Consider the following 27,620-nt stretch of genomic DNA (forward strand, 5'->3'; position numbering starts at 1 on the left):
TTGTGAGACAATATTAACCATGCACCAAACCAGTGCAATTTCACGAAGAACTGTGGGACAACTGACACAATACAGACCATTTGTCTAGTGATAGAGAAGCATCTTGAGAAGCAAATCACCACAGATATGGCAGTCACTGAGCTAGAAAAAGCATTTGAAGAATTATCACATGATCTATTTCTTTCTCAACCACAAATGGTCCAATTCTCACCATTGCTCTTTATACACAGTACGTACACTGAAACCAGAAACCTTCAATTGCAACACCCACGGATGCTATTATATGCTGCTGAACATGAAGCAACCTTGAATCGTTAATACAAGGGTGGAAAACCTGCCTTAATGGTTTAGGAATGAGGGCCTGTATTAAGAAGATTGTATATCTTGAATGTAGTGACCAGAACAATGGTACACTCAAGACTGACAATGCCAATTTGTAAATAAAGTGAGCCAGCTCAAAGTCATTTCAAATCGATAAAAGTTGTTTCTAAAAAACAAAAAAATCATTTTTTTTTCCTGAAAGCATTGGAAAGGAGGATCTTTTATCCTCGTTTCAAACATTTTACTTTTTTACTGATGGTCAAAGCAGTAAAAGTATCTGTTGGGGAAAATTGTGCAGCAGTTGTCTAGATGAAATCAGAGGCACTAACACAAAAGTGTAGTCTTTTATATGTGTACATAATATATATTTAACATTCAACATCCCAGAAGGAGAAAAACACAAGAGAGTCAGGAATATCATGAGGTAAATTTTGCAATATACAGAACACAGAGAAGAAAAAAGGCGGGAAAAATGGGAAATGCCCCCCCCCCTTTATACTTAAGGCAACCAATCATAGCGTAGATTGCCTCATGCATGAGTCAGCACCCTCTAACTAAGCAATTTTCAGCTACTAAATTCAATATCCTAACAGTATCTGTCCTTTTCCCAACTTTTCAGGGAAATTATTTCTTTAACTATGAATTAATCAAAAGTCCCTGTTAATTCTTTTCCTTCTTAATGGAATTTCTTTAGAAAAAGGGGAAAGAAGTGATAGGGAAACATGAGATGATGAGAAATGATAATAAATCTAACTTCCCCCACAAAGAATCTTCCTTGTCTAATGAGAGTTTAAGATTGCCGAGGTACAAATATAGTTTTTATTCAGAAGCAACTCAGAATAGTAGCTGAATATAAAAAAAAATCATTTGTTTAAGTATGAATTAATCAAAAGTCTCTGTTAATTCTTTTTCTTCTTAATGGAACTTCCTTAGAAAAAGGGGAAAGAAGTGATAGGGAAACATGAGATGATGAGAAATGATAATAAATCTAACTTCCCCCACAAAGAATCTTCCTTGTCTAAATAGAGTTTAAGATTGCAGAGGTACAAATATAATTGTTATTTAGAAGCAATTCAGAATAGGAGCTGATTGAAAAAAAAATCCAGTGAAGACAATTTCAGTAGCCCTTCCTGTTTGCTTATAGCAAGGAATATAATAATTCCTTTTTGATGTGTTGAATCACAATAAACTCATACCTTCTCCATCTGAATAAGATAGTAATTAATGATAGATAGATAGATAGATAGATAGATAGATAGATAGATAGATAGATAGATAGATAGATCAGAGTTAGAAGGGACATAATAGGTCATCTAGTCCAACCCCCTGCCCAAGCAGGAAAACCTACACCATCCCCGACAAATGGCAGTCCAATATCCCCTTTAAAGCCTCCGGTGATGAAGCTCCCACAACTATTGAAGGCAACTTCTGTTCCATTGGTTGATTGTTTTCACTGTCAGAAAATTTCTCCTCATTTCTAGGTTGAAGCTCTCCTTGATCTGTTTCCATCCATTATTCCTTGTCTGACCTTTCAACGAAATCTTGTGGCTCATGCAGAGAGTAGGATTCCTTGTGTTTCTCTAGTTCCTGCTTTGCAACAGAAGTGATCACCTTTATAGAAGCCAAGGCCTCCTTGTGAGGGCGTGGGAGGTAGCTCATTAATCTTGGAAACACAACAAACATCTAATAGAAATGGAAAAGGAAAAGTTATTTATTTCCCACTACAACTAAAGAAGACGCTCAGCAGCTCACAGTAATAGACAGGATTTAATAACCAAAAAAAAAAAAAAAACATTGCAAATTCATTAAAACATGGCAAACCATACATGGTGTCAGACCTCAAAAATCCTCCATAAAAGCTGTTCCCAAATTCTTAAGAATTATGTTGTAGGCAGATAGATTATCATAAAGATATTATAAAATTCTGTTATTCTCCTATTCTCTCCAAGAGCATTTGTAAATATGGTTACCCACAGATAACTGATTTAGACCAACTGGATTCACATGCCAGGCTAAATAATGAATTAACTACATGGGTTGGATTTTTGGTCTGCTTGCTTTTCATAACAGAATAAAAGAGTTGGAAGGGACCTTGTAGGTCTTCTAATCCAACCCCCTGTTCAATCAGGAGACTTTATACCATTTCAGAGAAACAGCTGTCCAATCTCTTTTTAAAAACTCCAGTGGTGGAGCACCCATTTGGAGGCAAGCCTGGTTATTCTCCTGCTCAGCAAATTTCTCCTGAGTTCTAGATTGCTTCTCTCCTTGATAAGTTTCCATCCATTGCTTTTTGTCCTGCTTTCAGGTCCTTTGCAAAACAAGGCTTGACTCTCTCTTCTTTGTGGCAACCCCTTAGATATTGGAACACTGCTATCATGTTATCCCTAGTCCTTCTTTTCACTAGACTAGACATACTCAATTCCTACAACCATTCTTCATGTTTTAGCCTCCAGCCACTTAAATCATCTTTATTGCTCTTCTCTGCACTCTTTGCAGAGTCTCAGGACTTTTTTATATCATGGTGACCAAAACTGGATGCCTTATAAGGCCTTATAAATCTGTACTAACCCTTCATGTGATCTTGATATCCCTCCGTTAATGCAGCCTAAGATAGGATTGTCTTTTTGGTGGCTGCAGCAGAAGTTCTGGATGGAAGCAATGGGTTTAAATCATAAAAAAGCAGATGTTGGTTTAGTATTAGGACGTTTGAAAGAACTGTTCAATGATAGACTGACCCAGGAAGTGGTGGATCATCTTTTCTAGAACTGTTTGAACATGGGATGGACAGTCATCTAGTGGTGTTACTGATATAATGGATTTCTTTATGGGCAGAATCATTTTGGTACAGTGATTCATGCACAAGCCTAGAAACTGAGATATTCTAAGTACTAGTGATAACTCAAGCACTAAGTCAACTGGGTGATGCTGGAACAGTCCCTTTCTTCCAGCCCTAGGAAGTAGGCAATGGACAGCCACTTTTGAAATCTTGACAGGAAAACTGCAAAGACTTGTCCAGGCTCTCATCTTGAGTTAAGACTGATTCAAGGACAGACACACCTATTGGGAATAATAGTACTGTCTATCCTGAAGCTGACATATATGGTTTCCAAAGCTTCCTCCATGGATTCCATTCATGATTACATGAAATTACTGATGGAAACATAGGTTTGGGGGAGTTTTAATATAAAATATGACTCACCACGTGAAAAAAGCCACCAGAGAATTTCACAATAATTTCAAGGGCTTGAATTAACTTCTGGTAGTTTTCATCTTCGGGAGCAAACTGATGTCCAAAACTCAAAGCACATATGACATTAGAAATTGCATTTATTGCTGGAAAGGAAGGCTCAAATGGCTGCCCTGCAGATGAAGATATTTCATAATTAATTATTAAAGAGCAGGAATTCTAAGGGGATGAGGAAAGAGAATTGGTTCAAAACTTTAAAAAAATAAAAAAAATACTGTACATCTTCTTTTGTTCCAAATACACAGAATGGAAAAAAATTCAGCAGATGGGGACTTGAGTCATTACCCCAAATTACATACCTTTTGTTTGTCTAAAGATCTCCACCAATGTCTGAGCTTTGTCTTCTATCTGATGGTCAATGCTTTTCTTCCCCAGGCCCAGCTTCCACAGAGAAGTGAGACCAATGTGTCGCTGCTGTTTCCAGGTGTGGCCATTGGAGAAAATAATTCCCGAGGGCATTGGCAGACAGTGATAAGTGATTCCTTATAAAATTTATGTTTAAAAAAAAACCAGTTAGGTCTGATCTTCCAAACATCTTTATGGATTTCAGGTAGGAATACGATTCTGGCTATGTTATTTTTTCTTTAAAAATATTTATTGGTTTTGGGAATCACAAGGACACTGGGTGACATATGTGGTATGGTGACCACAGGAGCATTGCTGGCCAACCTCTATCTTATATGTCCAGAATCCTTATATTAAAAGGAGTCCCTTCAGGTTTTACTCTGCTAGTCGTGCTCATCTCCATTTCTAGGCCGTTTCTAGGCTATTGAGCCAACCTTATCCAAAGATATTTCTGTGATCATGTGGCCAGCATGACATCATGCCACAGTGCAATGCATGTGGCAAAATATGGACTGCTTTTATCTTCGCACCGAAGTGGTACCTATGCGTTCAAACTGCTAGGTTGGCAGGAGCTGAGTCAAGTGATGAGAGTTCACTCCTTCATGTGATGGTAGGACTCAAACTGCCAGAGCACAGACCTTCTCTGGCACCTTTTAAGCCACTGAGTTTAAACTGGGGTATTAATTGTCCTTAAAACCAAAGTATTCACATCTCGGTCTTTTATCCACCTCCATAGAGTAGATCTGTTCTTTGTTATGCTGTCTAACTTTAGTGGTCTTCTGACCATTCTGGAACTCCATAATGAAATGCCTAATGCAAGAATTGATGTTTCTTCTATCATGGTTCATTAGTGATAGTCCTCAACGTACAACCACAATTAGGACCACAATTGTTAAGCAAGGTAGTTGTTAAATGAGTCATGTCCAATTTTATGATTTTTTTTAATAAGGTTGTTAAACGAAGTCATTTTTTTTCAGTCCATTGTAACTTTGAATGGTCATTAAATAAATGGATGTAAGTGGAGAACTATTATAATCGTTCCCTCCTAAAGCTCTCTCTTTCCAGTCACTTTTCCTCTCACCTGAGAACGTTTCTGTGTATGTGTAGTCGGTTACATGCTCAGAACAATTCTTTTTCTAGGCCAGTTTTCCACCTTGCATTTATCAGAGAACAAAAATGATTGGCCTGTTTGGGTGATTATGGATGGAGGACAGTGTTGCTACTGTACTTTCTCCATTCTGTCAGAGGTTTAGGAGTTCTTACTGAAGGTATCTAAAAATTGTATCTGAAATAGTATGAGTCTTCTATTGCAATGTTATAAGAAACTTGTAAAGCAGAAATTTCGGATTTCCAGTCAAAGGTTAACATATACACTGTATTTGGAATATTTTGAGTCTTCTCCTGCAATGTTATATTGTAAGAAACTTGTAGACCACAACCTACTACTTGGTAAGCTAAAAAAAAAGTGGGATATCACCACTAGATGGATGTGTACCTGGCTTATCAACCATACTCAATGAGTAGTCCTTAATGATACGACATCTACATAGAGGGAAGTAAGCAGTGGGTACCACAAGGTTCCATCTTAGGCCCAGTACCCTTGAATATATTCATAAACGAATTAGATGAGGGACTAGAAGGGGAACTCATCAAATTTACAGATGATACTAAGCTGGCAGGAATAGCCAACACCCTAGATGATAGGCTCAAGATCTAGATTGATCTTGACAGACATGAACACTGGGACCTATCTAACAAAATGAAATTCAACATAGAGAAAAGTAAAGTCTTACACTTAAGCAAGAAAAACCAAAGTTACAAGTATAGTTTAGGTGAAACCTGGCTAAATAGCAATAACTGTGAGAAGGATCTTGGAGTCCTAGTGGACAATCAATCAAATATGAGTTAGCAGAATGTGGCAACAGCCAAAAAAAGCCAATGCAATTCTAAATTGCATTAACATAGCGAGTGAATCAAGATCACGTGAGATGCTGGTACCACTTTATAAAGCCTTAGTAAGCCCACACCTAAAATACTGCATCCACTTTTGGTCATCACATTATAAAAAAAAGATGTTGACACTCTACAAAGGGTGAAGAGAAGAGTGACTCAGAAATTCAGGGCCACCAAGACAAAATCAACAAATACTTCATCTGGTGGGGTTTTTTTTTTCCTTAGCTAACATATGATCTGAAAATCAAGGACATTCATGTCACTCAGCTGTGATCACTTTCCGTATACCAGGAAGCTTTGCTGCTACCACACACCTCTTTATTTAGATCATATCATTCAGATGCAACTGCAATTTCTAGGAGGCACCTGGGGAAAGGTCCCAGAAGCCTGGCAGGCCCTTCTGTTGGGAATCTACTCAGTCTCCAGAATGCAGGGATAACAAAGGGACTAGGCAGATTACTCTGAAGGGACCACTTTATTTACATTGATTCAGAGGAAGATCTTGAATCATCAAAGAACTCTGACAGAGGAATTGCCAGAAAAGACAACTGGAGCAAGACTGACAAAAAATATTTGGGGAAGGTTGTAGAGAAAGTGATTAGGCTGCAACTACAGAGGGCTTTAGATCACGGCTGTCAAACTCGCAACCTGCAGGCCGGATGCGTCACGCACTGGCCACCCCCACCCCCCGGTTTGGTGAAGGGGATAAAATGTCATGATACGTCACGTGATGCTGCCGTGACAACGCAAGTGTGACACCCCTGCTTTAAATGAAGCTCATAATTAGATCCAGTTGAGGTTCAGCTGGGATGAAAAATGCATTGGCTGCTCTTGTCTTGTGGATGTTCTGCACAGGGATGTGATGGGGGCATATTTTCTTCTTTTGCTAATTCTCTCAGCATCATTTCATCCCTTCAAGCATGGCATCATTTTGGTCTATTTACGAAATCTGGTTGGGGAACATGGTCCATAGGAGAAATTTAGTAAAAATGAAAAAGATACCAAAAATAAAAGAAAATATGTTTTATTGGCATCCAAAAGGAAACAAAGATAAAGCATGATAACCTTAGTTTTTTTCACACACATCCTCCCAGTCTTTGGTTGACCTTGTTAGGTATGTTGCATGAACCCAGCAATAGGTTGAAGAAGTTCAGTATTGAGTAAATAGAAGCAAAACACAATATTAAGTTAATTTGTATATGTATGAAACATTTATTGTACTGAACAGCTCTTCTGTATTTAGTTTTATGCTTTTTTGTGGTGTTTAGGTTTAAGCCTTTGTGGGAATAGCACACAGTTTATAAGGCTGTGGATGCATTGTCACTTTTACAACAGGTGCTTCATTGAGTTCTTTCACTCCTTCAGGCAACTGGAAGCTGAAGGCCTTCAACAGGCTGGTCAGAAAGATGAAGATCTCAATTCTTGCCAGTTGCTCTCCCACACATACACGCTGACCTGTAGGTGAGACAAAGTATAAAGGGAATAATGATCACTTCTCCAAAATATACCCCGTCAGCAAGGAAACGTGAGAGAAGATTTGTAACGGATGAAACACATTTCCCTGTTGAACCTTGCTATCTTCTAGTATTGCTTATTATTTAGCATGTTATTATTTAGTCATAGGAATAGCTTTTGGGGATAGTGCTTTGAATCTGTTGGTGTGCTGAGCCATTGATCAAACTGCTTTGTTAAATCAGTTCATGAGCCATGATGACACAGTGGTTAGAATTCAATATTGTAGGCTAACTCAGCTCACTGCCAGCAGTTCGATTCTGACCTGTTCATGGTTGTCTCAGCTTTCCATCCTTCTGAGGTCACTAAATTGAAGACACAGATTGTTGGGGGCAATATGCTGATTCTGTAAACCACTCATAGAAGGCTATAAAAGCACTATGAAGAAGTATATACTGTATTTTTCGGACTGTAAGACACACCTTTTCCCCAGTGGATGGAAATGTCCCTGCATCTTATAGACTGAATATGGCCCTGTTTTTAGCCTCCCAAAACACGGGGGTGGGGGTGTTTTGGGAGGCCAAAAGCAGGGCCATATTCGAATGTCCTGTTTTCGCCAAAAACAAGCCTGTTTTTGACGAAAATGGGACACATGAAGGGTTTACGAGGCTTGCAGAGTGTTCCTGCAGGCTGGGGAGGGCAAAAATGGGACACATGAATCAGGAGGCCAAAAACGAGCCTGTTTTTTCATGAAAATGGGCCCGTATTTCACAAAAATGGGATGCGCAGAGGGTTTGGGAGGCCTGCAGAGTGCTCCTGAGGGCTGAGGAGGGCAAAAACTGGATGTGTGGAAGCCAAAAAACTAATTTTTTCTCGTCATCCTCTTCGAAATCATATTCCGAAAAATATGGTAAGTGCTAAGTGCTTGCTATTCCTAAATAGACAGAATGCCAATCTGAGCAGACCATCTGTTTCCTGCTCAGGAATGCCTGACTATAAAGGTGATCCTTGCATAGGAAGGTTTATAGTAAGGAAGAATGCTATTGATAACATTGATAAAATCTTAATCTACCTTATAACCTTTCACTTATAACCTTTAGCACTAGCTAAACCTTTAATAAATCTATTGTTCTTAGTTTTATATACTACTCCATAGGGATTTACTGCACTCTGAGAGTGATTTACAATGTCAGCACATTGCCCCCAAAAATCTGGCTCCTCATTTTACTGACTTTGAAAGGATGGAAGGTTGAGTCAAATTTGAGCCAGTCAAGATCAAACAGCTGGCTGTGGGCAGAGTTTTTCTGCAATACTGCATTTTAACCATTGCCCCACCATGGTTCAAGCTTTAGCTGAACTAAGCCACCTAAATTCTTTTTATTATAAGATGGATGGCATACTGTATTAATTACTTGTCTTACTATGACCCTGATGATGTATGCAAGATACTGCTTTTAATGATTGTTTTATAAAGATATGTATTTCCATAATATGTATCAATATTTCTTTTTGAAATACATTTATTTTTCCCTGTTGAAGCATTTTGCCTTATTTTGATGGATCAAAAAGTTATTCAGTAATCTACCAGTCCCAAAATCTCAGTTATCTGTAACACCAAAAAGCCAATATTGAAACAGTTTACTCAGACCCAAAATTATTTCTCAGGATGCCCAATATTTATAGTTATTTATAGTCCTCAACAGGTCAGTTTACTTCTAAGTTCTCCAAAAAGTTTTTTCTTCTTCTTCTTTCACCTCTTAAGCAGTTATCAGACAATGTTTATAATCCTAGGTGAATCCATCAGATTTCACCATGTCTTCTTAAGTCACACAGTCAACTCTTCAATTTCAGTGATAATTCCTGGTATTTGTATCCACTCTACTTAGAAATCTTCAAAAAGTCTCACAATTTGTTCCGCATCAATCGTGAAGCAAGTAAGTATAAAATAATATGCTAAAAGGCAGTCTTCCAGATGTTGTTTGTCTCCACTCTCTTTTCTGCCTTATCAATCCTCAGATTATTCCAATGTTATTCCCAGCCTTGTAAAAATATAATATATATATTCTTTCACCAGTGGATGGCACCTTCTCCTAAAATTTCAACATTACACAAAATCTAACAGTTGATTGTTGTTCCAATTTTCTTCAAGCAATTTCTTCCAATAATCAACCAAATATTCCCAGCATTTCAAAATGCCTTTTCAAAATATTACCAATAAAATATTTGAATCCAGTCTTTCTGTATTTTAAAACTTCATATTCTCCCCTTAGGTTTCACTTTCGGTAATTTTTCTCTAAGTGTTTATTCGCCACTTTCTCACCGCTTTAGAGAGTCTTTCTTTTGGAATTTCTTTTCTTTGGGATTAGATCTCTAGTATAGAACTTGAAAATCACCTCACCCAGTTCCAGGCCACTGTTCACAAACTGCTCCAGCACATTTCCTTCTTCAGTTGCCCCAGCTTCTCGGTGGCCATAATGGTCACCTCTCCACTTCATTGTTGGATGGGAGGGCACCTCGGATCAAGCAGAAGAGCCGCCGCTCTCCGTGATCTGCAAGGGCCCCCCTCCTTTCTTTGTCATCCCTTCAGGGTGAGTTTAGTGCCTTAGGGCCCTCCAACGATGAGGATTCGGCCTAGGTTCACAGAGCCCCGTTACCCACGACCGTCCCGCAGCAATGCCAAACTGGAATTCCTAATCTTGTAGCTATCTTACAAAGCTCTACTGATTACAATCTAAATATAAAATCTAAACGTAATTAATATTTCTTTGTAGTTTAAACTTGGTAGCCCAAGAGGAATTTCAGACTCTCATGGTTTTCAAACTAGAAGGAACTTAGATTCCTTGATTTTCTATTCAGTCCATGATGAATTCAGAACAACTCAATGTTGGGGCGGTGGGAATCTATAAGTGATAAACTGCTTTGGGTTCATATACGTACCTATTCCGAAGGGCAGAAACTCTTCTCTCTCTATGAACTTCCCATCCTTATCTAAAAAGTGATTTGGGTTGAATTCTTCAGGTGTCTCCCATTGTTCAGGATCAAAGAGAACAGAACGCAGGTCTGGGAAAATAATGGTCCCCTGCAAACAAAGAGATGATTAAACAGAGCAGTTTCATAAGGGAAAAAGGCAGAAAAGTTCAAATAATATTGATGAAACATTTGGTTTTAGTTTGCCTTTATGGACCCATATTTGTTCATTTCCAAAAAGAGTTTCTGAGAGCAGTGGCTGTTCTTAGCATGTCTCACTTTTGGAATGTGGTAATCCTTCATCTTTACATCTTTTGTAGTTTGTCTGGGAATCCCAACTATCAAGACATATTTTAGACGCTGCATTTCATGAATCACAGCATTGGTGTAGGGCAGCTTCTTCCGATCCTGATAGGAAATTGACTGTGAGATATCAAACACATCTTTAATCTCCTTCTGGACTTTCTCTAGAAAAAAAATGGAAATAGAAGCTTAATTTCCTTCATTTGTTTCCAAATTTTAATCCTTAGAGGCCTATTGCTACCAATGTTCTTCAGAGTATGTGATCTTCTCCTTCAATTTATTACTGGCTTCTGAATTCCTTATCTATTGGAATACCAAAGTTCACAACCCCAGCTAGGCCTCCAACCCCAGTTGCCAGCTCATTGACCTTTATGTCACCATTGTCCCTGGCCCACCTTACCAGAGGGCTCCAAATCCATCTTTGGTCTCTGGGTTTTGCACTCCTCCTTCCAATCCCTGACCTCTGATTTGGGACACATACTTCACTTCAAAGGCCCCTGTTGACTTTGGGCAAGTTCTTGCTTCCAGTCCCTGCCAGTGTGTCATCCTTCTGGGCTGGCTTCAGCTCCAGCTCCAAGATAGCTCTTCACTACACCTCTATCAGCCTTCCACCTTCAGGACACACTCTTTGGCATGGCTTCCAGCCATGCAACCCCTTCAGACTGGCACTGGATCACACTCAGGGCCACCTCTCTACCTCCCACCAGTCCCTTAGGAGTGCGGTGGCACATGCATTTAGAATGCTGGGTTGACAATTACAAGCCTGCGTTCGAGACCTGAGTGCTGCTCTATGCTTGGGTGAGCGCCTGTCATTTGCTCCAGCTCCTGCTGATGTAGCAATTTGAAAGCATGCAAACATGAATAGATAAATAGTTACCACTTTGGTTGGCTCATTTAGGGGATATGAAAGGCATCCCCAACTGGGCATCCCCCAGACAACAGTGATGGCACTGGTTAATACTTTTAACCTGGAAGCACCTCGGTACTTCCAACATTTTATGACGATGAACAGTCCCTTGTCCTGATCATGTCCCTCAGTGCTTCAGACAATGGTCCTAGGTTGGCTCTCCCTGTCCACACCAAATCTTCACTGGTTGGCAGAGTGAAAATACAAGTCTCAGCTGCCTCTGGACTCTAGATCAATCCCCTGTCTTTGCCAGGCCATCCCAGTTTGGTCCCTTCAGTCTCTGGACTCCAGTCAAATAGCAGGAAAGGCAGTAGCAGGGCAGGAAGAAGATAAGGTTAAGGGGAAGATTGAGGGCTTCCTTTGGTGCTCCAAGTGGTGAAGAATCTCCCACAATTTCCCCATCCCTTCTGTTCATGGCAGGGAGCCTTGTGTCATGCATCTGCTTGTTCCCACCATCTTGATTTATTATTGTTTGGAAATTTAGTCTTGTATATGCAATTTAGTCCAGAAACAAGTAACAAATCTGAAAACCACGGTAGATTTCTATGTTGAACATGTTAGATGTTTCAGATTTGTATTGATTCCAGTTTTTAGTTCCTTGCTCAACATTTTATTGAGAAATCAAAGAAGGCTCTCAAATTCTTTCTGTGTATGTATGTATGAACTCGATTGCAGAAAATATGACTTCAGCAACAGAATGGTCAATGCCTGGAATGCAATGCCTGACTCTGTGGTTACTTCCCCAAACCCCCATAACTTTAACCTTAAACAGTCTACTGTTGACCTCACCCCCTTCCTAAGAGGTCTGTAAGGGGCATGCATAAGCGCACCAACGTGCCTACCATCCCTATCCTACTGTCCCCAAAAAGGATTTGTATCCTTTTTCTGAATTCATAATCATGTTTATACTTATATCTGTTACCTTATGTGTTTGACAACATAATAAATAATAATAATGTTATGAGAATGGCACTTGTTCCCATTGCCAGATATGTCTCACCTTGGATGTCAGGATGATTGGTCAAGAGGAGCAGAGCCCACATCAGAGTAGCGAAGCTTGTCTCTGTTCCAGCAGCAAAAAAATCAGAAATACACTGAATCAGGTTTTCTTCATTGTAGGTAGAGTTGGGGTCCTTCTTGCTCTGATGTTTAAAATGGACAATGAAATTTACAACAATTCTAAGAAGATTTTTTCTGAAATCTCAACATCTATTTTGTAATGTGGTGACCAAAACTGGATGCAGTATTCCAGGTGTGGTCTTATTAAATATTTTTAAAATGGAACTAATACTTCATGTGATTTTGATTCTATGCCTCTGTTTATACAGCCAAGGATTTTATTAGCTTTTTTGCCTCACACTGCTAACTCATGTTTAAATGATCATCCACTAGGACTCCAAGGTCCCTCATGGTTACTGTTTTTCAACCAGATTTCACCTAATCTGTACTTACTTTGGTTTTTCCTGCCCAGGTGTAAAACCATGGTTTTCTCATTTATGTATTTTTTTTTAGTCCTCAATTTATAACTGTTCATTTGGTGATTATTCAAAGTGTCCTCAGCACTGAAAAATGTGACTTATGACCACTTTTCATATTGTTGCAGCATCCCCATGGCCATGTGATCAAAATTCAGGTGCTTGGCAACTGGCATGTATTAATGATGGTTGCACTATCCTGGGGTCATATGATCACCATTCGTATCCTTCCCAGATGGCCTCTGACAAGCAAAGTCAGGGGGGAAGCCAGATTCGATAAACGATCACATGATTCATTTAACCACTGCAGTGATTCACTTAACAACTGTAGTAAGAAAAGTCATAAAATGGGGCAGAATTCATTTAACAACTGCCTTGCTTAGCAACAGAAAGTTTGTGCCCAGTTGTGGATGTACATCAAGGACTAGCTGTACTGGATTCTTGTGAGATATCAATAAGCTTTCACCAAACCAGTGCAACATCATGAAGAGTTATGGGACAAATGACACAATGCAGTCCATCTGCCTATTGATGGAGAAGCATCTTGAGAAACAAAACACCATAGATACGGCAGTCACTGAGCTAGAAAAAGCATTTGATCATGTACCACATGACCTATTTCTTTCCCATCCATAAATGGTCCAACCACTCACCATTGCTCTTTATAATTAGTGTGGACACTGTGACCATAAAGCAACCGTGGATGCTGTTATATACTGATGATACCATGATGGAGAGTGAAAGATGAATTGAAGCATTGAACCATCCTTGAACCATTAATTCAAAGGTGGAAAATCTACCTTAATGGTTTAGGAATGGAGGTCAGTATTAAGGAGACTGTATATGGCTCAGTGGCTAAGACACTGAGCTTATTGATCGAAAGGTCAGCAGTTCAGCAGTTCGAATCCCTAGTGCCACATAATGGGGTGAGCTCCCATTACTTTTCCCAGCTTCTTCCAACCTAGCAGTTCGAAAGCACGTAAAAATGCAAGTAGAAAAATAGGGACCACCTTTGGTGGGAAGGTAACAGCGTTCTGTGCACCTTTGGCATTTAATCATGCCGGCCACGTTACTACGGAGTTGTCTTAGGACAGCGCTGGCTCTTCAGCTTTGAAACAGAGATGAACACTGCCCCCTAGAGTCAGAAACAATAGCACATATGTGCGAGGGGAACCTTTACCTTAAATGTGGTGACCAGACCGATGGCCCACTCAAGACTGATAGTATCAAATTGTAAATAAAGTGATCCACTATAACTTCAAATCAATAAAAGTTGCTCTTTAAAAAATCAAACTTTTTCTGAAAATGTTGGAGAGGAGGCCCTTTAGTCCTTGTTTCAAACTGTTTTACATTTTTACTTATGGTCAAAGCTGTGGAAGGATCTGTCCTTTTCCGATCATTTCAAGATAAGTTTAAGTTTACTTTATTGTCATTGCACCTTGTACAATGAAATAAATGCCATCTTCAGTGTACATCATACATAAGAAAACTATAAATAAAAAAAAACATCCTTTACGTTCTATACAATTAAATTGAGGACCCCTGATACTGCATTAATATTACACTATACAGTGCAACAAGTGTAATAAGTATGTGTGTATGTATGTATGTATGTATTTGTCTAGTGCGCATGATTTTTTAACAAATTTATTTATTTTGTCAAGAATGTACAAGATAACAGGGATAAGTATAAGCATGATTATGAATACATGAAATGGGTACGAATAAATGGGGACAGTAGGAATTGAATGAAAAAGAAAAAAAAATCCAGTGAAGACAATTTCAGTAGCCCCTCCTGTTTGCTTATAGCAAGGAATATAGTGATTCCTTTTTCATGTATTGAACCACAGTAAAACCATACCTTCTCCATCTGTAGAAGATAGTGATCAATGAAATCTTGAGGCTCATGCAGAGCGCTGGATTCCTTGTGTTTTTCTATTTCTTGCTTGGCAAAGGAATGGATTGTCTCTGCAGAAGCCAAGACCTCCTTGTGAGGACCTGGGAGGTAGCTCATTAATCTTGGGAACATATTAAACATCTAATAGAAATGGAAAAGGAAAAGTTTATTTATTCCCCACTACAAATAAAGAAGGCTCTCAGAAGCTCACAGTAATAGACAGCACTTAATAGCTAAAAAAACCCACTACAAGCACATTAAAATATGGCAAACCATGTTTTAGTGTCAGACCTCAAAAGTCCTCCAGAAAAGCTGTTCCCAAATTCTTCCAGAAAAGAATTATGTTAGAGGCAGATTGATTTTTATAAAGCTATTATAAAATTCTCTCATTCTCTCCAGGAGCCTTTCTAAATATGGTTAACCATGGCTAACTAATCCATTCTTCAAAAAATCTGGATTCACATGCCAAGCTAAAAAATGAATTAACTACATGGATTGGATATTCGGTTTAAATCAGAATGAAGCAGATGTTGGTTTGGTATTAGGAAAAAATTGTAAAAACTGTTCAATGACGGACTGACCCAGGAAGTGGTCATCTTTTCTAGAACTGTTTAAATATGGGATGGACAGCCAACTGCTGGTGAATACTGAAATGATGGATTCCTTCATTGGCAGAACCACTTTGGTACAGTGGTTAATGCACAAATTAGAAACTGAGTATTAGTCCCAACTCAAGCACTCAGTCAATTGGGTGAAACTGGACCAGTCCCTCTCTCTCAGACCCTGGGAAGTGGGCAATGGCAACCCACTTCCAAAATCTTGACAAGAAAACTTAAAGACTTGTCCAATCCACTGGAATAATAGTACAAAAGATGATTTCCAAGGCTTCCTCCATGGATTCCATTCATGATTACATGAAAATACTGAGGGAAACAGTTTTGCCTCTTTAATAGAAAACATGACTCACCAAATGAAAAAAGTGACCACAGAATTCCACAATACTTTGAAGGGCTTGAATTAATTTCTGGAAGTTTTCATCTTCAGGGGCAAACTGATGCCCAAAACTCAAAGCACATATGACATTAGAAACTGCATTTATTACTGGAATTGAAGGGTCAAAGGGCTGTCCTGTAAATGAAGATATTTCATAATGAATTATTAAAGAACAAGACTACTACAGGATGAAAAAAATTATTGGGAACTCCTATCAATTTTTTCAAAAATGTAAAAAAAAATTCATATCAAATACACATATCAAATACCCATTTCTTGTTCAAAATACACAGTATGAAAAAATGTGAGCCATTACCCCAAATTACATACCTTTTGTTTCTCTAAAGATCTCCACCAACGTCTGAGCTGCGTCTTCTATTTGATGCTCAATGCTTTTCTTGCCCAGGCCCAGCTTCCGCAGAGAAGTGATGCCAACGTGTCGCTGCTGTTTCCAGGTGTGGCCACTGGAGAAAATAATTCCTGAGGGCATCAGCAGACAATGATAAATGATTCCTTATAACACTCATATTTTTTTTAAAAAAACCTTATAACACTGCCTTGTCAGGATTTGGAAAAGAGACCAGAAAGACAGCAGAATGGTTTGGCTATCTGGATCCGAGAGCAAAGCTGCAGCCAATAATCGTTAGCACATCTCCTGTCTGTCTGTTGGACTTTGCTATGAGCAGCTCGCAGAACCTGTAGGTTGCGCTCACTGGAACAGGCTTTATATGCAATTAAAGCTCTCATTTTTTCCTCGATGGCTGGTGTCAACTCCTCCGAATGGGCTTCAAACCAATCTGCTGTCTTTCTGATCTCTTTACCAAATACTGACAAGGCAGTGTTATAAACAGCATTCTTGAAATATTCCCATCGTTCAGATACATTTACTTCAGCCTGGCCTGGGAGAGTTTCCTTGAGTGCTTGTGCAAATTCCTCCACTTTGCCCTGATTGCGGGTCTTGTTGATGTCAATTCGTGGTCTTCCCGTCTTCTTCGAGTGATGAAATATCTTTGTTTGCAGTTTTATTCTGCTGCACACCAAGGAGTGGTCTGTATTGCAAGCAGCACCCTGATAGCTGCGTGTGATTGTAATATTGGGGTGGTTGGAGCGCCTGGTAAGAATCAAGTCAAGCTGGTGCCAATGCTTCGATCTTGGATGTCTCCAAGAGACTCTGTGTTGAGGCTTTGTTTTAAAGTATGTATTGCTAACGCAAAAACCATAGTAGCAGCAAAACTCCAGCAGGCATTGGCCATTTTCGTTCATCTTCCTGACACTGAACTGACCTAAACAAGTGGGCCAAGGTTTGAGATCAGAGTTTTCCTTCACCTACATGAGTTGCCTTTCAAGGCTGATGGACACCATCTAACCACTTTTTCCCACACACACAGCTAACAAGACTTCCCACTTACACTCAATCAAACAGCCACTCTCCCCTCCTCCTAGAAACAAGCAGATTCATTCATGAGGTGAACTGGAGCACTTTCCTCCCTGCAGTCACTTGATTCACTCTCTCAAACAGACACTCCCCTTTCCCCTAAAACAAGCAGATTTACCCATGAGGAGAGCAGTATTGACAGCAGTATTTCAGTATTTGAGGGGTTGCCACAAAGAAGAGGGGGTCAATTTATTTTCCAAAGCACAAGAGGGCAGGACAGGAAAGAATGGATGGAAACTAATCAAGGAGAGAAGCAACCTGGAATTGAGGAGAAACTTCCTAACAGTGGGAACAATTAACAAGTGGAACAGAAGTTGCCTTCAGAAGTTGTGGGTGCTTCAACACTGGAGGTTTTTAAGAAAAGACTGGACAGCCACTTATCTGAAAGTGAGCAGAGGGCTGAACTAGAAGAACAAATGCTCTGTCTTACACATTGGCAAAAATAAATAAATAAATAAATAAATCAGAACACCAAATACAAGCTGGGCGGATACGACTTCATAGACCACCCTCACTCTGTCAAGGACCTTGGAGTACTCATGTCAAATGATCTAAACACCAGAGCTCACTGTAATAGCATTGCCAAAAAGTCATTAAGAGTTGTCACCTTAATCTTGCGAAGCTTCTTCTCCGATAATATTGTACTGCAAACTAGGACATACAAAACCTTTGCTAGACCAGTTCTCAAATACAGCTTGTCTGCTTGGAATCCGCACTGTATATTGGATATTAATACAATTGAGAAAGTCCAGAGGTATTTCATAAGAAGAGTACGCCATTCATCTACTTACAACAGAATACCTTATGCCACCAGGCTTGAAATTTTGGGCTTGGACAACTAGGACAACGCCACCTACAGTCTGACCTAAGCGTAGTACACAAAATTATCTTCTAAAATGTCCTACCTGTCAATGACTACTTCAGCTTCAACCGCAGTAATACACAAGCACACAATAGATACAAACTCAAGGTAAACCACTCCAAACTCGATTGCAGAAAATACGACTTCAGCAACGCAATGGTCAATGCCTGGAATGCACTACCTGACTCTGTTGTTATATCCCCACCCCCCATAACTTTAACCTTAGACTGTCTACTGTTGACCTCACCCCATTCCTCAGAGCTCTGTAAGGGATGTGCATAAGTGCACCAGGGTGCCTAGCATCCCTATCCTACTATCCCCATTTATTTGTACACATTTCCTATGTTCATATTTATGTTTATACTTATACCTGTTATCTTGTACATGTTTCTCTAAATAAATAAATAAATATCCCTTCCAGCTCTGTTATGATTCTGATTCTGATTCTCTCTTTCCAACCACTTTCCCTCCCACCTGGGAACATTTCTGTGCACATGTAGTATGTTATATGCTTAGAGCAACTCTTTCCCCAGGCAAGTTTTCCACCTTGCATTTATCAGAAAAAAAAAATAGTTGATGCATCTGGTTGGTCATGGATGATGGAGAGTGCTGTTACTTTCTCATTCTGTCTGAGGTTTAGGAGGGTGGTGCTCATCTCTGTTTCAAAGCCGAAGAGCCAGCACTGTCCGAAGACATCTCTGTGGTCATGTGGCCAGCATGACTAAATGCCAAAGGCACATGGAACACTGTTACCTTCCCACCAAAGGTGGTCCCTATTTTTCTACTTGCATTTTTTACGTGCTTTCGAACTGCTAAATTGGCAGAAGCTGGGACAAGTAACGGGAGCTCACCCCATTATACGGCACTAGGGATTCAAACCGCTGAACTGCCAACCTTTCAATTGACAAGGTCAGCGTCTTAGCCACTGAGCCACTGTGATCCTCAATCCAAGGTATTTAAGTGTTTAAATTGTTTTCTTGGTTTCAGGTAAAATAACTATATAAAATAGCTGATTTTATTTCAATTTTGGACATTTTATTAGCTTAGAACAGATCTCAACTAAATCTAATTTTTATACATAGAAAGTACTGAAAGCTGATGGTTCTGTATGTGGGTAGTCAGTATGAAATTATTGCCTTTAGGTGGGTTGACCATATAGAGAGAATTGATGAAAATCCAAGCTGGAGAAAGTGGCAAAATTTGAAAGAAGAGGCAATTTTTTTAAAAAAAAGGTAAAATATGAAACAAAGGAAAGGATTGAAGAGGTAAGGGAAGATTGAGAAAGTTTTTGTTGAATTGGGATGATGAGAGCCTGAAAAAACAGGTAGATATTTAGTGAAAAAGAAGTCATGTCTAAGTCAATGTATGAATGTAATCGACAAGATAAAATGCAATTGAGACATATAATAATTTGGTGAAAACTGGATTATAGCAATATTTCTTTTGCTTACCTCATTACTTTAAATTATTTTGTTAACTATCCCTTGCTTATTCTCCCCATGTTATGCATATTATACAAATTGTAACAGTGTGATGGTTTTTCAGATACAATTCCTTATTATTTGCACTTACCCCTTTCTTTCCCTAAAGCAGTTAAGAATGCATCATCTAATCGATCAGAGAATTCTTCTGGGAAGCTGGTCATTGTTTCTTTCACAGTTTTGAATCCAGACAGCACTACTGCAAAGCGATGTCCAAACCACATGGAGTATATATTTCCATATTGTTTTGCAGGCTGCCAAGTGAATCAAAGTTGAGAAATGTTACAATCAAATAAAACAGATTATTTATAGTTAATATGCCACTTACAGGCTTTCCTAAATCCTCAATTCTAAGAATTTTTATTTTTATTTATTTATTTATATTTACTTACTTATTTATTTATTTTTATTTATTTATTTATTTTGTCAAGCATATATAAGATAACAGGTAAAACCATAAACATAATTTGAATACATGAAAAGAGTAAAAGTAAAAAGAAAGATTAGCACAGGGACGGTAGGCACACTGGTACACTTATGCACGTCCCTTACAGACCTCTTAGGAATGGGGTGAGGTCAACAGTAGACAGTTTAAGGTTAAAGTTTTGGGGGTTTGGGGAAGAAACTACAGAGTCAGATAGTGAATTCCAGGCATTGACCGCTCTGTTACTGAAGTCATATTTTCTGCAATTGAGTTTGGAACGGTTTACCTTGAGTTTGTATCTATTATGTGCTCGTGTATTGTTGTGGTTGAAGCTAAAGTAGTCATTGACAGGTAGGACATTGTGGAAGATAATTTTATGTACTAGTCTGTCAGTCACATCCTTTGAATGCTACCGTTTGGATGGTTATCAGAGGCTTTCTCAATCTCTTTGCCTTCTTTTTTCAGCCATCAATTCCTCAAATTTCCAACTGCAGTTACATTGACAGAGCTTGGTGGTGCATGAGCCATGATGGTACAGTGGTTAGAATGCAGTACAATGCCAGAAATTAGGCAGTTCAATTCTGATCGGCTCAAGTTTGACTAAGTTTTCCATCCTTCCGAGTTCGGTAAAATGAGGGACCCAGATTGTTGGGGGCAATATGCTGACTCTGTAAACTGCTTAGAGAGGGCTGTGAAATGATATATAAATCTAAGTGCTATTGCTATTCTAGGGATTATGGACTGCCCTGAAGAATTGTTCGTCATCTGATGGATTGTAATCTGAATTAAAATTGGCCACAAGAGCACTACTATCCATATAAATTATTGGGTGAGTAAGTTGTTAAAACAATTGATTAACTTTCTTTTTTTCAGTTCTATTTTTATTTTATTCAAAAGAAAAGTTAAAATACAAAGCTCAAAAAAAAGGAAAACTACAAAACAAACAAGACATTTTAAAAAGTGCATTACAAAAAGAAAAAACAACTCACACACATAGACATATTATTCCCCCCTAGTTGTATACTGATTAATTAATTGCTACAATATTAGCTTCCCACCCATTGAAAAAAAAGAAAGGCTCCCGAAATTTTTAAACTATTTGCAAAGTATTAACCTATTATCTATATATTATATTAATATATATATGTTATATTAATGACAAAATAGTTAGCAAGAAGAACAATAATAATAAATAGGCAAGGCTAAAGTTTCAAAACGCTTTGTAAACATACTGTTATTTTAATCAACTCGTAGAAAATTTATCATGGCATCTTGGCTATCCGAAATTTATTTATTTATTTTATTTATTTGTCAAGCATGTATAAGATAACAGATATAAGTATAAACACGATTCTGAATACAGGATAAGGATACCAATATATGGAGAGAGTAGGACAGGGACGGTAGGCACATTGGTGCACTTATGCACGCCCCTTACAGACCTCTTAGGAATGGGGTGAGGTCAACAGTAGACAGTCTAAGGTTAAAGTTTTGGAGATTTGAGGAAGAAACCACAGAGTCAGGTAGTGCATTTCAGATGTTGACAACTCTGTTACTGAAGTCGTATTTTCTGCCGTCTAGTTTGGATCCATTTACCATCAGTTTGTATCTATTGTGTGCTCTTGTATTGTTTTGGTTGAAGCTAGTAGGACATTGTAGCAGATGATTTTATGTACTATGCTTAGGTCAGACCAAAGACAGCAACGTTCTAAATTGTTTAAGCCCAAAATTTCGAGTCTGGTAGCATAAGGTATTTTGTTGCGAGTAGAGGAGTGGAGGATTCTTCTTGTGAAATATCTCTGGACTCCTTCGATTGTATTACTGTCCAATATGCAGTGCGAGTTCCAGACAGGTGAGCTGTCTTCAAGAATTGGTCTGGCAAAAAAATTTTATGCCCTAGTTTGCAGTTCAATATTACCAGAGAAGAAACTGGTAATAACCTAATCCTAACCTAAGATTAGGTTAACAACTCTTAATGCTTTTTTAGCAATGCTGTTACAGTGAGCTCTGGCTCTTAGATCATTTGAGATGAGTACTCCAAGGTCTTTGACAGAGTGAGGGTCATCTGTTAGGTCGTATCCGTCCAGCTTGTATTTTGTGTTCTGATTTTTTTTGCCAATATGTAAGACAGAGCATTTGTTGGATGAGATTTGGAGTTGCCAACTGTTTGACCATTCTGACACATAGTCGATGTCTTTTTGTAGAGTAGCAGCATTGTCAGTGGTGTTGAATAGTTTTACATCATCCGCAAAGAGAACACAGTTGCTTATAATATGATCACAAAGGTCATTTATATAAAGTATAAATAGTGTGGGTCCTAAAATGCTGACATGGGGGACACGGCTGTTAACAAGTGCAGGGTTTGATAGGGCGCTCCCTATTTTGACTACTTGTTGCCTGCTTGATAGGAACACAGCTATCCACTTATGCAGGGATCCGTAAATGCCATACATTTTTAGTTTTAGGAGTAGTTTGTTATGTACCACTGAATCAAAGGCCTTAGAGAAGTCTATGTAAATTGAGTCTATTGCTTTGCCCTGGTTGAGTTGTGTAGTCCATATGTTTTTGCAGTGTAAGAGTTGCAGATTACAGGACAAATTTTTCCTGATACCAAATTGTTTGTTAGAGAGTAGGTTGTTTGTCTCTAAGTGGAGGGTAATAGATTGGTTTATGATTGATTCCATGACTTTGAAGGTGACGCAACATAAAAGAGTAACAGTGATTCAGCCTAGATCAAATATCCACATTTATTTCTAAATACCATCTGTTATCAATTTTTGTCTGGTTAAATATAATAAATTAAATCTCCAAGTCAGTCTATCTACCCAAAAAAGTCCAGATGGATTTGTTTTCCAGTTAAGTGTGATAAATCCATTCCCCAAATTGCCTTCAATCCTCCTAGGGAAAACCAATTTATTACTTCTCCAATTAATTAGGTTTCTGCTGTTGTAAAATAATTCAGGCTTGAACTTCATGGAGGTATGTGCAATCAACTCAGTTCTCAGTGTGTACAGTCCATATTTCTTTCCAATGAATCTGCCACTTTCAAATCACATTCCTTTTCTGAATCTAATTTATCTCCAGCTACATGCATCTGAATATTTTCAACAGCCATTATCATTTCATCAAACTTTTTAAAAGGCTTTCAACTAAGGATTGCATTTTACCAAACTTTTTTTCAGATATCAGCCAGATGCTTGTCTGTAATTTGGTATATTGTTGCTCGGTATAATTTAACAATGATAAATAAGAGAACAAAGGAAACACAAAATGCTGAAGCAAAGTGAAGAAATAGATATTGAAGCAGGGAAAATATTTTCTGGCTATTTCGATTCAAAGTTGAAAGAAAAATTTAAAAAATAAACTTCAAATATTTTGCAAATTAATAAAATGCAAAAACTCTCTGGTGAGAGTCAAATATAAATGTCAATCAAATGAAAGCACTTCCACTATCCAAGAAAATGCTGTGTTTCCTTACAGAAAAGCAAAACTTATTCAAAACGACCACATAAATCAGAGGGAAAAAGAAAAAAAGAACTGATAAAGTCCGACAAAGGATTAAAATAAATCAGCATTCAGCCAGCCAGTTAACCTTTAAAGATAAAAGGAAAGTGAAAGAAAAGATTCAAACAGTGAAGTTAAAACCCAGACACGCCTAAGAAAACAAACTGCTAAGAGGAAGATGGATGATCTTTCTGATTGCTCCCACAGGGACCTGAAATCTTCAATATTCCCATTCCCAGGAGAGTCCATGGCTGTTCAAAAGCTGTCTTGGGTCATTCCTAAGTGATCTCATTCAAATCCAGGGAGCAGCACTGCCAAAGAACCAGCTTTGGCAACAAAATCAGCAGGTTGTCAGCAGAAAAATGAGAAATTCCTACTATTCAGCAGCCGTCAGGAGGAGGAAATACTTCCTTGTAATACATGACTCATGCAGTTAGTGGAAACATTTGTCAGCGTTGAACACAGATCCATAAAGCTTTTGAAATCATTATACAATTGCAGAATTAGCAAGGGACATTTAGGCTATCAGGTTCCACCTATTGTCCACTGCAGGAATATAGAATAAAGCATCTTCAACAGAAGAATGTCTAGCTTCATTTGAGCAGAATGAAGGAGAAACCATCCTCTCCTCTCTCTCTCTGAAGAATGGGTTCCATTATCAAACATTTCTTGGTAAGACTGAACTAGAATTTGCCGCCTAAAAACTTAGCCCCATTATTTCATATCCTGCTCTGTGAAACACTGATAAGCAGGTCTTGATCTGGATATAGTGGCCTGATGAGGAAAATAACCAAGTGTCATCACTATCATTTGATTAATTAAATTTCTCATTATGCAAAAATATTTTACTAGGTTAATATATTTATATAGAGTTATGATACAGAGAAAATAACCGAGAATGTTTTTATATAATCATCTTCTTCTTCTTCATTTAACGACTCCATAATCCCTTGCGGGGTAGAGTCTGGGCAACTGAATGGAGCTAACTAAGTTTTTATGGCCAGATGCCCTTCCTGTCACCAATGCAGAATTTTTGTTCGGCAGATATATTCTCAGTGTGCCCAGAGAGAGAAATATCTGCCTCCACCTGGGATCAAACTCACAGCCTCCTGATTGTGAGGCGAGAGCTCCACCTCTAGGCCACCGCACCACTCCTGAGAATTATTTTATATATTGTTGGTTAATTATTTAGAACAAAATACCTTACGAAAATCATCTTCATGAAGCCAAAACCCATAAGCCCACAAGATCCCAATGAGAGGTAGAGCCAAAGTCTTTGAGCCCAAAATTGACTCAGGAAGAAGAGAATCAGCAGAGCAAGCAGCAAAACAAATAAAATTGTCCCTATTGCCATCATTGTCCAGTTGGTTTTTTTTCTTTGATGCTCATTAATAGATCTGGAGATGGTTGTATCATTTCATCTCATTCTTTTAACTTTTCTTCCTCTTTTATATACTTTATTCAGCCCCGTTATTTCACACAGTGCTCTGTGAAACAGCTATAAGCAAATCTTACCTAAATATTCTGGTACCATGAGGAAAATGATCCACGGTGAGAAAATGAGTGGTTAGAGTACAATACTGCAGGCTACTTCTGCTGACTGCTGGCTGCCTGCAATTTTGGCAATTTAAATCTCACCAGGCTCAAGCTTGACTCAGCCTTCCATCCTTCTGAGCTTGGTAAAATGAGGAACTGGATTGTTGGAGGCAATATGCTGACTGTAAACCGCTTAGAGAGGGCTGTAAAGCACTGTGAAGCGGTATATACTGTAAGTCTAAGTGCTATTGCTATTGCTAAAATAACTAATCAAGTTCATCACTAGCACTTGAAGAAATGTATTCCTCATTGTATTTTACTTGATTAAGTACATTTATCTATAATTTTGATATAAAGAAAACAAGTGAGAATTATCTTGCATATTACTGGTTAGAATTAAATACCTTAAGGAAGTAATCTTCACGGAGCCAAAGCCCACTTGACAAGACAGATCCAATCAGAGGCAGAGCCAAAGGACCAGGAGGCAAATGTCTTCGGGACCAGAGTTCTTTCAGGAAGAAGAGAATCAGCAGAGCAAGCAACAAAACACACAAAAATATCCCTGTCACCATCATTTTCCTGCTTTTTCTGGTGGATCTGAAGATGACTGTATGCTTTTGTCTGATACTTTTTTCTTTTCTTCCTCTTTTATATACTTTATTCAGCCCCGTTATTTCACACAGTGCTCTGTGAAACAGCTATAAGCAAATCTTACCTAAATATTCTGGTACCATGAGGAAAATGAGCCATGGTGAAAAAATGAGTGGTTAGAGTACAATACTGCAGGCTACTTCTGCTGACTGCTGGCTGACTGCAATTTTGGCAATTTAAATCTCACCAGGCTCAAGGTTGACTCAGCCTTCCATCCTTCTGAGGTTGGTAAAATGAGGAATTGGATTGTTGGGGTCAATATGCTGACTGTAAACCGCTTAGAGAGGGCTGTAAAGCACTGTGAAGCGGTATATACTGTAAGTCTAAGTGCTATTGCTATTGCTAAAATAACTAATCAAGTTCATCACTAGCACTTGAAGAAATGTATTCCTCATTGTATTTTACTTGATTAAGTACATTTGTCTATAATTTTGATATAAAGAAAACAAGTGAGAATTATCTTGCATATTACTGGTTAGAATTAAATACCTTAAGGAAGTAATCTTCACGGAGCCAAAGCCCACCTGCCAAGACAGATCCAATCAGAGGCAGAGCCAAAGGACCAGGAGGCAAATGACTTCGGGACCAGAGTTCTTTCAGGAAGAAGAGAATCAGCAAAACACATAAAAATATCCCTGTCACCATCATTTTCCTGCTTTTTCTGGTGGATCTGAAGATGACTGTATACTTTTGTCTGATACTTTTTTCTTTTCTTCCTCTTTTATATATTCCATTGATGGGAAACTAATAGCAGCATGTCTGTCTCATTAGTGATGGAACTTTGTCAAGAAGATACTATCACATTAATTTGGGTTAATGAGAGGACCTCTGACCATGTGCCACACAAATAACAGAGGAAAAATTTCAATCAAGGGCTGTGTAATCCCTTTTGCCATAAACATGACAGCGTACCAGAATCATTTCAAAATCATACTGTATCACATGCCCATCAAATCTATCTGAATATAAAGGAGAATCTTTTTGGGTCAGGGAGGGATTATCTAGTCCAGGATTATGTCTCATGCAAAGTCATGTAAACCCAGCATTGGGACATTATCATAAAAAAAACTTCACTCAACTTTGCCCTCAAACGGATTTGACCGGAAGCATCGCGGCAAGACAGATGGGGAACAGTGGGCTCTGATGAGCCTTGCGAAATCCCGGGCTGATAAACCACTGTCGAGAACCTTCTGTTCTATGCAGATGAGGTCTTATTAATGTCATGCACAGGTAGGGATGACAGAATTGCTGCACAGGTTTAGTTCACATTGTGCACCCAATGACATAAAGATCTAAAGTAATTGTTTTGAGGAAGAGATGGAGTGGAGTATGGATAATTGGAGCCTGGGTAGGGAATGTACACATCAAGTTAAGATCTGCCTACACAAAGGACTGGTTTTCACAAAAAGCAAGGTCCTTTGCTCCCACATTTTAAGAAAAAGGGCTACAGCCTGTGCCAATCCCATAGGGCAGCTTGTCAACTATAGTTACTTGTGTTGTCTACTTCCAGTCATCAAAATATATAACAGCAAAATAGTGTCAATGATGACAAATGGCACAGAGCTGTGGGAATATATAAATGCCCCTTTACTGGAAACGATGCAGTCTACTTTTCTGAAATGTATCCCAGGGGTGGATAACTCTACACTGTTTCCAGCAATAAGGGTTGACTTGGATATACCTCCTATACAGGTAGTCCTTGATTTTCAACAGTTCGCTTAGTGACCATTCAAAGTTACAATGGCACTGAAAAAGTGATTTATGACCATTTTTCACACTTATGACAGTTGCAGCATCCCCAAGGTCACATGATTTACATTTGGATACTTGACAACTGACTCATATTTATGACGGTCGCAGTGTTCCA

General features: G+C 38.7%; 1 protein-coding gene and 1 long non-coding RNA gene across 2 annotated transcripts; one reads left to right on the forward strand and one right to left on the reverse strand.

The window, feature by feature from the left end:
- The first annotated feature begins 822 nt into the window (after nt 1–822).
- LOC148112996 (uncharacterized) lies at nt 823–5,678 on the forward strand. The gene is made up of 2 exons (XR_015728557.1): nt 823–1,125; nt 3,944–5,678. It is a non-coding gene; the product is annotated as an uncharacterized LOC148112996 (long non-coding RNA).
- A 1,196-nt stretch (nt 5,679–6,874) lies between these two features.
- LOC117659711 (cytochrome P450 2J5-like) lies at nt 6,875–26,549 on the reverse strand. Its single transcript, XM_087872416.1, has 9 exons — nt 25,507–26,549; nt 19,730–19,892; nt 16,191–16,340; nt 15,835–15,995; nt 14,832–15,008; nt 12,496–12,637; nt 10,565–10,752; nt 10,256–10,397; nt 6,875–7,321 (listed from the first exon to the last, which is right to left on the reverse strand). The coding sequence occupies exons 1-9, from the start codon at nt 25,675–25,677 to the stop codon at nt 7,137–7,139; spliced, it is 1,479 nt and encodes a 492-aa protein (XP_087728542.1). The 5' UTR covers nt 25,678–26,549; the 3' UTR covers nt 6,875–7,136.
- Between the last annotated feature and the right edge of the window lie 1,071 nt (nt 26,550–27,620).

Source organism: Pantherophis guttatus, chromosome 6, assembly GCF_059756535.1.
Source record: "Pantherophis guttatus breed Tessera chromosome 6, ASM5975653v1, whole genome shotgun sequence".
Taxonomy (NCBI): domain Eukaryota; kingdom Metazoa; phylum Chordata; class Lepidosauria; order Squamata; family Colubridae; genus Pantherophis; species Pantherophis guttatus.